Genomic DNA, 13,016 nt, shown 5'->3' with positions numbered 1-13,016 from the left:
ACAGATCATCCCGGCCGGTACTGCAGTACCGGCCGGATGATCTTTATGGCCGTAGTGTTCTGATGCGGGCGCATCAGTGCGCGCCCGCGTCAGAACACTCCACAGCACACAATGAAGCAAGAGGCCGGAGTCTCTTACACCTCCGCTACACCTTGGGTCATTTTCCCCCTTCTGTGGGTGGCGGTACCGATAGTCCGGGTGGGTCAATTGCCACACAGGACTACCGTGACAGGAGTTCATGGGACCCATCACAGCCCGGCAGGTCACCGACCATTGGCAAACAGTACAGCCAGCCATAACATAAAAGCAGGTGTACCACCCAACTTGTGTGCTGAACTAGCACTGGCGTCACAACATTTTCATCACTGGCTGAGCAGTTCACCTACACCGACCAACCACCACAGAATTGGCATCAACCGTCGAGTAGTACAGCACCACACTAGCGCTTTACAAAGTTCTTCCTACTAGACACTAAAATCAGAATGCATTGCTAAGCTCACCTTAGGGGAGAGAAGCCACCATGGAATACCCCTGCCCACAACAGGAACCTCTCTAAAAAGTTCAGGGCAGTATCCTGAAGCAGTAGGAACTGACCCCAGTAGGACAAAGCTACCAGGAAAAAGGTCTACGTATCCTACTGCGCAGGATGACTGGGAAGTCTCGGATGCCTGCTACACCCAGATTACCTACGACTGGGGCTCGTATTACCCACCTAGGACGGGTACCCCGAACTAGGGGGCATAAGGTGGTTCAGAGCCACTACTAGCATCCTTGAGTACGAGTATCTTCTTATCTCTACCTCTACACTTGTTTCAGGAGAGCACATTCACTACATTGGGCAGGGCTCCTCTGGCAACTCCTCTCCTCTCTTCTTCTCTCTACTACAAGTCTACAAGCACTGGTTATCTCTGTGGCAGCACTAATATCATGTGTCAAGATTTGTACAACTGCTATTACATGTACTGTTGAACCTGAACCTTCCTTCAGTAAAGTGTTAGATTTTTTTACTAAACACACAGCACCTGCACCCACACACACCACTGTATACTTGAGTTATTTCCCCGTTCTGTAAGTGGCGGTACCAACTACCCCGATGGGTCTGCTACCACTCCAGGTTACCGTGACAAGTGCCCAAGTGACCCTAAACACTCCCGGAGGTTACCGACTATTCTATTGCCATTCCGTTCTAGGCTTGTAATACTTGTCCGTATGTAATATGTATTTACATTGTATAGGTGAAGCTGCACCCTGGGGTCATTCTGTAGGGTCCAGAAGCTTCTATAAAATTAAATGAAGAAAATTGGGGCACAAAAAAAAAAAACAGGTCACGTGACCCCATGCGACAATTCTATCATAGTGATCTTATATAAAGTCTGATGTAATAGGAAAGAACAACAGACACGGCCGCCACATGATAATCAGCCCGACCAAAAATTACAGAGGAGGCATCCATCTGCCCCAGAATACAGAAGCATCAGCCGCACCGCCACACCACAAAGATAACAATGAGACCACAAAGACGACAACGAGACCACAAAGATAACAATGAGACCACAAAGACGACAACGAGACCACAGGAAATACAAGATGGCCACCCGCTCACACCTCAGGTTACCCAACACCTCCCCTCGAAGGAACCTGTACTGATACACTGAGGCAAACCCTCAGCTGTGTCAACACGACTAGTCAGGAAATTAGATCCAGATGCGTACAAGAACCATCACATTCAGGAACCGGAACATTATAATAAAAAAAAATCCTATAGGTTGGTATCACCCCGGATCTTTACAACATAATTAGCTCTGCTACATCAATAACTTTATATTCCATAATTTGCCCCTTGACCGCCGGGTTACGTTATCCCGCTTATATGTGTTGTTTTAACCTGTTTTCTTTCAGGTCCACTTGTTTGTTCTGCAGATTTTCCTCCACGCCCTGGTGCCATAAATACAGGCGGCTCACCACAAGTCTCAGAACGGCTCAGGATGAAGGTCGTGCAGAGATTGCTGTGTCTCCTGGCTCCTTTCATAGTAACAGGTACGTTGCCATTATCTTGCATGAAAGTTCTGCTGTATTGTACTCATATAATAGATGGCGGGGGGGGGGGGGGGGGTGATACCTCTATATTACAAAGAGCTGTATCCTAACAATGACTTGGAAGACCACCACTGATTCCTATGAGTTATATGGGTGATGCCTCCATATTACAAAGAGCTGTAGACTCACATTGACTTGGAGGACCACCACTGATTTCTATGAGTTATATGGGTGATGCCTCCATATTGCACGGAGCTGTATCCTAACAATGACTTGGAGAACCACCACTGATTCCCATGAGTTATATGGGTGATGCCTCCATATTACATAGAGCTGTATCCTAACAATGACTTGGAGAACCACCACTGATTCCTATGAGTTATATGGGTGATGCCTCCATATTACAAAGAGCTGTATCCTAACAATGACTTGGAGGACCACCACTGATTCCCATGAGTTATATGGATGATGCCTCCATATTACACGGAGCTGTATCTAAACAATGACTTGGAGAACCACCACTGATTCCTATGAGTTATATGGGCGATGCCTCCATATTACATAGAGCTGTAGACTCACAATGCTCGCACTGACTTGGAGGACCACCACTAATTCCTATGAGTTATATGGGTGATGCCTCCATATTACATTGAGCTGGTAGCCTCATATTGTCTTGAAGGACCACCGCTGAATATTATGAGTTACAGTATATGGATTATACCTCCATAATAGAAGCTGGCCAAAAAGATTCAAGACCACCCATTATTACCCTGTCACCCTGGACCAGAAACATATGGTGTCAACCTCCTCTAAATCCTCCTCTAGCAACAGACACTTCTTGCACCCTTTATGTAGCTGGGACCCCTCCACAATGCTGTGTCCTGCTAACAATGACTACAGCCTACGTTTAGTCAACCATCATGAGAGCAGAGGGCAGGGGCTATGTAGGTCTATGGAGCCTGGGTGACTCTGTGGCTAAGTGATGGCCCCAACCTCCATGTACAGTAGATGTTCCTCAGGTTTATCGTGAACCTTGTCACATGTTTAATTCTTGAAATATTCTGGATATAAGAAGACTTGGGTGACGCCATCAGATCCTTGGCTTCTGGAGTCTAACACTGAACCTGATGACTGGTTTTGTCTTGTAGGACAGGCTCTTACCTGCACTTCTTGTGTGTCTCTGAATGGGTGTGAGCCAAACTGCACAAGTTCTTCATCCGTGCAATGTTCTTCCTCTGAGCTGTGCTCCACCACTTACCGAAAAAAGTCTCAAAGTAAGTTACAGACAATGGGGACAAGGCAGGGCCAACCAGGCCAGGATATGTGGAGTCTTCCCTGGTTGGTGTCCAGTATTTATGTATGTGGATTATCCTCCGGATAGGCTGGCAAAATTAATGAGACCCCCCTCCCCCCAAGCACACCCAACAATCAGCTGCTCGAAGGGGCCATGGCACATTGGGGTGGTCTCCTTAGAAGATGTCTTTAGGTGAACCCTAGTCTGGACTCTTTAGGAAAGGTCTTTAGATTGATCTCTAGATTGATCTTCGGATTTGCTGAATTGTTTGTGTTTGGCAACATTCTCACAATCCGGATGCTTGGCATTTGACTCCCAGTGTCTGAAGATGTTAGATGCCGCCCTAGGGTTTCCTAGAGAACATGGATACAGCCAGAGGCCATTGGCAGTCCTAGATCCAACTTCTCTAGACACCGGGAGTCGAATGCCAAGTGCCTGGGTTCAAAGAATGTTGTGGAACCCGAAGAGTTCAGCCACCCTGCTCAACACTAACCTCTAGAATAGACTCTTTAGGCAGGGTCTTTAGGTGGTCTCTAGGATGGGCTGTTTGGGGTGGTCTCTAGGACAGACTCTTTAAGTTGGTGTCTAGGATAGACTCTTTAGGGTGGTCTTTAGAGGGGACTCTAGGAGGGTCTCTTTTGGGTGGTCTCTAGGGTGGACTCTATAGGGGAGGTCTTTAGAGTGGACTCTAAGGTGGTCTCTTTGGGATGGTCTCTAGGATGGACTCCTTAGGGTGGTCTTTAGGATGGACTTTTTAGGGGAGGTCTTTAGAGGGGACTCTAGGGGGGTCTCTTTTGGGTGGTCTCTAGGGTGGACTCTATAGGGGAGGTCTTTAGAGTGGACTCTAAGGTGGTCTCTTTGTGATGGTCTCTAGGATGGACTCTTTAGGGTGGTCTTTAGGATGGACTCTTTAGGGGAGGTCTTTAGAGAGGTCTGCTAGGTGGTCTCTATGGTGGTCTCTAGGATGGACTCTTTAAGGTGGTCTCTAGGATAAACTCTTTAGACTGGTCTTTAGGATGGACTCTTTAGGGGAGGTCTTTAGGTGGACTTTACGGTGGTCTCTTTGGGGTGGTGTCTAGTGTGGACTCTTTACACTGACCAGTATATTCATCATGTAGAATCTAACAAGGTTTTATCTTGTTTTCCCACAATAGATGGCAGATACCTCTATGACATCATCAGATCCTGCACACCAAGAGAGAGGTGCGGTATGGTCGGAGGCCTCTCCTACGCTGATTCCAAGATGTCTCTGGGCATAGGGTGCTGCTCCACCGATGGCTGTACCCCCGTCTTGCCGCAGTGTGAGTGATGGCGACTATTACAGATGTGGACACATACACCTTCTGATCCCACAGAGTTCTGCAGCTTTAGAATAGTTTGCTTTTATACTCTCTCGCCATGTTCGGGTAGTCCGCTTGCTGCCAATAGCTGAGGATTTGTTACAATTGCTGTTTTATCATTATGAATAATGTACAATAATGTACACAGAGGATTGTCCAGGCCCCATATCATATGACAGCTGTCTCCATGGGTTTTAGCCTCGGTCTGTAAATAAAAAGGCAGACAGTCACTGACAGCAAGAAGAAGTGTTATACAGAGTGAGAACATGGTTCATAAAGGATCTGTCTATATAACAGAGCAGCAGGTTGTCCCTGACTAGGGCTGGTGCTGGATGATGATTTACATACAGATTGCTGTTTAGTTATCCCCCAGCAGGTGGCGCTGTGCACATATGTTACATTAGTCTGCAATAATGATAGTAAGAATAGATAGATGGTAGATGTAATGATACTGTTCCTTGTATGTTATTCTATATATCTATACAGTGACACAGGACGCTTCTGTCAGTAATGGAGTCCAGTGTGGTACCTGCTCCTCCTCGCAGTCTACGTCCTGTCAGACAACAGGAAACATAATGTGTCATGGGAACGAGACTCAGTGCGTCACCTACTCTGAGACGGTGTCAGGTAAGAACTGGGGTAGAATCCTTGTCCCCCCCATATCACCAGCACTAGGCCGGGATCACCTAGTCCGCTTTTTCCTCTCCCTTTGGCCCCTGTTCGGATTTGGAAAAAAAGTTTTCAAATCAACTGAGGTCAGAAATATATTTAAATTTTTAATGACTTCCTGCAGGACATACAGCAGCTGGTAAGTACTAGAGACTTTTTAATAAAAGTAATTTACAAATCTGTATAACTTTCTCACACCAGTTGTTTGTAAGTGTATTTTCTCTGGAGTTCCCCTTTAAGTCATTGTCTGTACAGTCTTTATGTCCTTTGTTTCTTCCAGGTGAATCCTGGGTCTTTCGAGGTTGCGGATCCTCCTCCCTATGTAAAGTCCCCCATCACACTACCAGAGTTTTCGGGGTGGCGGTTGAGCACAGCTTCACCTGCATGCAGAACGGCGTACAGCGCGGTGGTGTCACTCCGGGAATCCTCCTTACTGCGCTGATCTGTGCTGTTCTGATGAATTATTCAATGTAAAGAAATATCCAGTAAAGCTATGCAGTAAAGTGATGCAGTAAAGTGACGTACTGTATGCTGTAAAATGCTGTGAAATAAGTTGGCGCTATATAAATAAAGTAATAATAGTTATTATTAATAATATTACGTTGTGTTATGTGTGATCATGTCCCTGGCGTCTTCTGTGCGTCCTCTCTCTCTGAACACTAACTAGAGACTGAGTCACTTCCTCCTCCAGGTTAAGGCTATGTTCACACTTTGTAGGAGACCGGGTCACGGAACGGCCGGTCTCTGCTAAGATCATCCCACGCATCAGCGCACGCCTGCATCAGAACTCCCCATAGGACACAATGAAGCAAGTGGCCGAAGCCGCTCCCTTCATTGTATGAACTGACAGAGTTTCCTACGGCCGAAATTCGCTGAATTGTGGCCGCAGAAAACCGACATGTCAGTTATTTGCGGCCCGGCATGGGATCCTGGCCGGAGCGTATACGATGTGTATACGCTGCGGCCGGGATTCCATAAAAGAAAAGGCAATGTTCCATGGCCGATGGCAACAACGGCCGTACTTTCACATAGTGTAAACATAGCCTGACTCCTTCTACAGGGGTAAATCTAAACCGTCCTGTGAGTGTGGGTGAGAGAAAAGAAGAATAAGATAGGATAAGAAGAAAGAGAACCTGTGACTGGTCAGCATAGCATAAAACAGTTAACCCTTTGACTCTATAGACGTTCATAAAGGCCAAAAACAGTGGTGACACCTAGTGGGGAAAATAAGGTACTTCATCTCCCACTTTGTTAATCTGAGAGAAAACTTTACACAGGTGCCAAGGATCAGCACCCTGTGCTGGGACACCACATATAACATAATGAGAAAGTCCAACAGAAAAACCCTATAATCCAGCTGAGGGTAAAAGGGGCAAGGTTCCCACCACTTCCTGCAGGACATACAGCAGCTGATAAGTACTGGAAGACTGGAGATTTTTTTAATAGAAGTAAATTACAAATCTGTATAACTTTCTGGCACCAGTTGATTTGAAATAATTTTTTTTTTCTGAACTACCCCTTTAAGCCAATGTACTAGAGAATACAGGATAAAATCAGATACACGGAGCCAAGTTACAAAACCAATCAGACTATATAGTCGGAGGTTTTAAAGTTCATATTTTGTGCGTCCGTCATTCCATCCACACCTCTGATGAATATATAACCGAAGACAAACCTGGCTAATGTTTACTGAGGGAAGATGACAGGACTGCGGCTGATCCCCCGTGACTGCGAGCAGACGCCATGAAACCCGTCGGGCTCCTGTGTCTTCTATCACTTTTTTGGGGAGAAGGTGAGTGCCGCCAGGGATGGGTATAGGGGGAGTGCAAAGTATCCAATGAACTATTCAGTGCCCAAAACTCCCACCCATCTGTAGGACATGGTGCCCCCTAAACCCCCAGGGACCGTGAGATTACCTATGAGACCTATCATGCTGTTTGCCCAGGGTGTGGGGATTTTGGCAAGACTCGTCACTGGTGGGGTCCTCTGGTCTAGACACCTCCCCATTACAGTGCCCCAGAGCTGACAGGGTGAGACCACCAGATCAGAACATACAGCAGCCCAGATCTCAGCTCTTAGGATTCATGTGTGATCAGCTTAGGTGCTAGAAAGTACATTCTCTTCTCCAATCCTACATCTTGAATCCCACTGGACAAGAAGTTGAGGCAGGTAGAGTGCTCCTTAAATGTAATATCCATAGTATATAAATGGAAATGTTGAGGGCCATAACAGTTCATCAATTTTTTTTCCCTTTCAAATCACCTGGTGCCAGAAAGCGCTAAAGATCTGTAATTTACTTCTATAAAAAAAATATCCAGTCTTCCACTACTTATCAGCTGCTGTATGTCCTGCAGGAAGTGATGACAGTCTGACACAGTGCTCTCTGCTGCCACCTCTGTCCATGTCAGGAACTGTCCAGAGCAGTTGCAAATCCCCTTAGAAAACCTCTCCTACTTTCCAGACTGAAAAGAATGCATCACTTCCTGCAGGACATACAGCAGCTGATAAATACTGGAAGGCTGGAGATTTTTAAATAGAAGTTACCAATCTTTGGCACTTTCTGACACCAGTTAATTTGAAAGAAAAAAACAAAACAAAACCTTAAATAGAGAAGCCCCTTTAAGAAAATAAGTAAAATAGGGAAGCCACTAAAATCATTCCGACCACTAACCCCACCATTTCCGGACTCTACAGTGGGGACAATGGGAATGGGAATCCCTACCATAGAAATAGGGACTTAGACTTTTTACTTCTTATAGGAGACCTGATATATTCCTCCGGATGTGTTTTCTTCTCAGGGTCTTCGCTCTCCTGCACCGTCTGCCTGGTTCAGGGTGCGACCTCCTGCAGCGGTAACAATGTCACCTGCCCCCCCGGGAGAGTCTGCGGCTCCACACACACACTGAACATGGAAGGTACGCCGGGTCATTCACCCTGTAGTGTTATGGTGTCTGTCAGCTGTAAAACATTGGTGCACAAGTTGTAGAATTACCACCTAAACAGTAATCGTATAGTGGTTGTCTGGCGGTGGTATACATGTATATATATCTGTATATCTGTGTGTATATAATATATATATATATATATACAGATGGTAATTATAGCAATAGTAGCAGCAGACATGTTTGTGGTGATAGTCATAGTGCCGGTAGTTTTCATATTAGTAATGGTGTAGTATTATTAATAGAAGGAATAATAGAGACATTAGTAATACTGTGTTTTCCCCAAAACAAGACAGTGTCTTATATTAATTTCTGCTCCCAAAGATGCGCTAGGTCTTATTTTCAGGGGATGTCTTATTTTTTCATGAAGAAGAATTCATATGTCACATGCACAACAGGGACAGTGTACAGTCTGGCAGCTTTCGACCACCAGGGGGAGCTCATTCATACAGCACAGCAGGGACAGCAAACAGTACGGCGGTTTCTGGCCACTAGGGGGAGCTCACCACAGCACACTTGTACAGCACAGCAGGGACAGTGTACGGTATGGTGGCTTCCGACCACCAAGGGGAGCTCATCGCAGCACACTCGTACAGCACAGCAGGGACAGAGCGTACGGTATGGCGGCAGGTGACGGGATGACGACAGATTGTGTGCAGTAGGGGAAAAGGGGGATGGCAGCAGGCAATGGACCTCTTGATGCCTTGCCTGCACATATAGAAGTAACGGCCACAGAAGGGAATATCGCGGTTGGCAGCAGGTGATGGTCTTCATGTCCTACATGCAGCTGCTCTGCCAAGGACAGTGAACAGGAGGCCAACGGCGATGGGCTACAAAAAATCCCAGCTGCATTCCCTGGTGTTCTGTTCGGTGGGCATGCTTCCAAACAAGAACTTTGGTAGGTCTTACTTTTGGGCTAGGCCTTATAACAATTCAACAAAATTTCGGGGAAACAAGGTAGTAAAGGTTGTAGATGCAATGGTAAGTATAGTTGTAGTAGAAATGTTAGGAGGATCCGGAGTAGTCTTAGGCCGGGCTCACACACTGGTGGTAGCAGTCGGAGTAGTCTTAGGGCCCTATTCCACCGGACGATTATCGCTAACAATTAACAATCAACGACCGCTATTGCGAAAGACCTGAAAACGTTCACTCATTTCCATGGAACGATAATCGTTACTTATGATCGTATTTGCGATCGTTTTTTTCTTCGCTATTTCTTCGCTATTGCGTTCGTATCTACTGTGAATGACCGAACGACATCTTATTCAATGCGAACGATTTGCGAACGTTTTGCGAACGAGCAACGATAAAAATAGGTCCAGGTCTTATAAAGCGATCAACGATTTCTCGTTCGGTCGTTAATCGTTAACTGCATTTCAACCGAACGATTATCGTTTAGATTTGAACGATTTAAAGATAATCTGAACGATAGAATAGGGCCCTTAGGCCGGGAACACACTCCCGGTAATAGTAGCTGGAATAGATTTAGGCCAGGCTCACACACAGGTGGTAGTAGTCGGAGTAGTCTTAGGCCGGGCTCACACACTGGTGGTAGTAGTCGGAGTAGTCTTAGGCCGGGCTCACACACTGGTGGTAGTAGTCGGAGTAGTCTAAGGGCCCTATTCCACCGGACGATTATCGTTCAGATTATCGTTAAATCGTTCGAATCTAAACGATAATCGTTCGGTTGAAATGCAGTTAACTATTAACGACCGAACGAGAAATCGTTGATCGCTTTATAAGACCTGGACCTATTTTTATTGTTGCTCATTCGCAAAACGTTTGCAAATCGTTCGCATTGAATAAGACGTCGTTCGCTCCTTTGCAATAGATACGAACGCAATAGCGAATAAATAGCGAAGAAAAAACGATTGCAATTACGATCATAAGTAACGATTATCGTTCCATGGAAATGAGTGAACGTTTTCAGGTCTTTCGCAATAACGGTCGTTTGAGATTGTTAATCGTTAACGATTATGCGAACGATAATCGTCTGGTGGAATAGGGCCCTTAGGCCGGGCTCACACACTGGTGGTAGCAGTCGGAGTAGTCTTAGGCCGGGATCACACTCTGGTAATAGTAGCTGGAGTAGATTTAGGCCGGGCTCACACACAGGTGGTAGTAGTCGGAGTAGTCTTAGGCCGGGCTCATACACTGGTGGTAGCAGCCGGAGTAGTCTTAGGCCGGGCTCATACACTGGTGGTAGCAGCCGGAGTAGCCTTGGGCCGGGCTCACACACTGGTGGTAGCAGCTAGAGTAGTCTTAGGCCGTGCTCACACACTGGTGGTAGCAGTCGGAGAAGTCTTAGGCCGGGCTCACACACTGGTGGTAGCAGTCGGAGTAGTCTTAGGCCGGGCTCACACACTGGTGGTAGCAGTCGGAGTAGTCTTAGGCCGGGCTCACACACTGGTGGTAGCAGTCTTAGGCCGGGTTCATTTGTATTGTATGGATAGTATTTGGTTGGATGGTGCGCCTTCTCATGGTGATATCTTTGTGTTATGTTCTCTCGGGTATGAACTGTGCTCCATCCTTTCTGAATCCCTCTGTATTCATAGCAGTGTTACCGCCGAGTTATCACCAAGTATCATACAATTATATGCCTGTGCTCACATGTCTGGACCCTATGTCTTCCCCATTCTGTGAGAGCAGCAATGGTAAGTGTAATACCATATCCATACTTGTGTCGTTTGGGGGCAGCCTTCCCCGCCGGTGGTGCTGGCTGGGTTTTGGTGGGGCTTTTTGGGTCTGGTCCTGTGACATTGGGGTTGCAGGGCCGTTCCATGGCCTCCCTTCCCTGTACGTGCACGCTTTGCGGGGTTGGCGGTCGCTGACCGACACGGTGTGGAGTTAGCGTAGGGACCCGTGTGGACCAGAGGACCTGCGCGGTGGTACACGGGGCAATATGGCTTGATCAATTCATATACAGACACTCTGGTGTTGATTTTTAATATAGGCCTAGCGGCATTAGTATCAGCCATAGATGGGATGTGCAGCGGTTCCATTCTCTCCAGTTCGTATCATACAATTACTACTAGTATAATAATCAGGACATCTAGTAACATATTTATCCTTTTTACCTTCCTTATAGATGGAATGAAGAAAAGTGAATTTTCTGGCAGATCGTGCGTCCCTGAAGACCAATGCCAGGGCCCGGGGAGTTTCAGCACCTACAACAGCCAGGCCAAGAAGGGCTTCTCATGTTGTTACACAGATAACTGCACACCGTCTCCCCCCGTATGTGAGTACCACCTCCATATGTGAGTACCACCCGGGACACCACCAGTCACTTACATCACTGGATTAACAGGGTGGGAGGGATAGATAACCGACATAAATGACCTCTTACATGTCCCTTGGGATTGCTCATGGAATGAGAACACACACCATGGTGATAGCATTGGGAGAATCATGGCCTTCCTTATTACATTGGTGGTAGTGGTAGGATCGGACGTTCGGTCTTCAGTAACACCTTGATATAAAATATATTATATACACTCATTCTGCATTACAGTACCACCAGACAACACTAAAGAGAATGGTGTGACCTGTCCAACGTGTACTGCCGATGGTGTAGACTGGTGTGATACTAACAGGACTATGCGATGTACTGGGGATGAGACAATGTGTATTGTACAGTATTCCAAGATGTCAGGTACGTCACCGGGAATGACCAATCTGGTTACAATTCTAAGTCAGTGGACTCAAGTGAGAACAATGCAATCTAACTTCCATAGACCTAAATGATACGCAACCATGGAATCCTCTCCATTGAATTTAATAGGACAGCAGCAGCCTACCTCCACTATTTGGTGAAGGTTCAGGAGGTGGCCACTAGGAACACCTGCAGGTTTCCTTCTGCTCACGCAACTCAACGATTTCACCCAGTACGATGATGTCCTAGCCTGATGGTCCAGGGAATCCAAAATCAAGACTTAACCTCTAAAACCTTGGTTACCATCAGCTCCCAAGTAGTTTCATGAAGTTCCTACTATGCTGATTCCTATTTTATATATAAGTAGGACTACATCAGTGATTTGGCTTCCGGTGACTTATTCTTGGTCATTTTTGCCTTTAACAGGAAATCTGTCTCGAGAATCTATCCTTCGCGGTTGTGCCACTCCGACCATCTGCAATATTGGCAACCAAACGGTGATCACTGATGGAATAAGTGCTGAGGTTCAGATTACTTGTACCGGAGGAACTGGTGGCCTTCATTGTGGTTTCTTCCTACAGATCCTTCTTGGGTTGATTTCACTGACTCTTTCATTGATCGCCTGAACAATGGATGGAACCGTTTCTGTATTTTTTGTCTTTATGTCTCATATTTTGTTACTATTTTCATTCAAAGTAGATTCCTCATAACAGCACCACCATTGGACCCTTCCATCTCCTCCATCATAACAGCACCACTATTGGACCTCTTCATCTCCATTCCTCATAAGATCACCACCATTGGACCTCCTCATCTCCATTCCTCATAAGAGCACCACCACTGGACCTCTGCAACTCCATTCCTCATAAGAGAACCACCACTGGACCTCTGCAACTCCATTCCTCATAAGAGAACCACCACTGGACCTCTGCAACTCCATTCCTCATAAGAGAACCACCACTGGACCTCTGCATCTCCATTGCTCATATGAGCACAACCACTGGACCTCTCCATCTTCAATCCTCATAACAGTACCACCATTGAACCCCCCCCCCATCTCCATTTCTTATAGGAGCACCACC

General features: G+C 46.3%; 2 protein-coding genes across 2 annotated transcripts; both read left to right on the top strand.

Annotated features, from left to right (window-relative positions):
- The first annotated feature begins 1,899 nt into the window (after positions 1 to 1,899).
- On the top strand, positions 1,900 to 5,937 carry LOC138768566 (urokinase plasminogen activator surface receptor-like). The gene is made up of 5 exons (XM_069946475.1): positions 1,900 to 2,037; positions 3,186 to 3,311; positions 4,486 to 4,632; positions 5,158 to 5,298; positions 5,621 to 5,937. The coding sequence occupies exons 1-5, from the start codon at positions 1,986 to 1,988 to the stop codon at positions 5,812 to 5,814; spliced, it is 660 nt and encodes a 219-aa protein (XP_069802576.1). The 5' UTR covers positions 1,900 to 1,985; the 3' UTR covers positions 5,815 to 5,937.
- Positions 5,938 to 7,016: 1,079 nt separating this feature from the next.
- LOC138768567 (phospholipase A2 inhibitor and Ly6/PLAUR domain-containing protein-like) lies at positions 7,017 to 12,572 on the top strand. Its single transcript, XM_069946476.1, has 5 exons — positions 7,017 to 7,132; positions 8,139 to 8,255; positions 11,371 to 11,520; positions 11,794 to 11,934; positions 12,361 to 12,572. Exons 1-5 carry the CDS (start codon positions 7,084 to 7,086, stop codon positions 12,558 to 12,560), a joined length of 657 nt encoding a protein of 218 aa, XP_069802577.1. The 5' UTR covers positions 7,017 to 7,083; the 3' UTR covers positions 12,561 to 12,572.
- The last annotated feature ends 444 nt before the right edge of the window (positions 12,573 to 13,016 follow it).

This window comes from Dendropsophus ebraccatus, chromosome 12 (assembly GCF_027789765.1).
Source record: "Dendropsophus ebraccatus isolate aDenEbr1 chromosome 12, aDenEbr1.pat, whole genome shotgun sequence".
Lineage (NCBI taxonomy): Eukaryota > Metazoa > Chordata > Amphibia > Anura > Hylidae > Dendropsophus > Dendropsophus ebraccatus.
The sequence above is the reverse complement of the archived record's forward strand: the minus strand, read 5'-3'. Positions and strand labels throughout refer to the sequence as shown.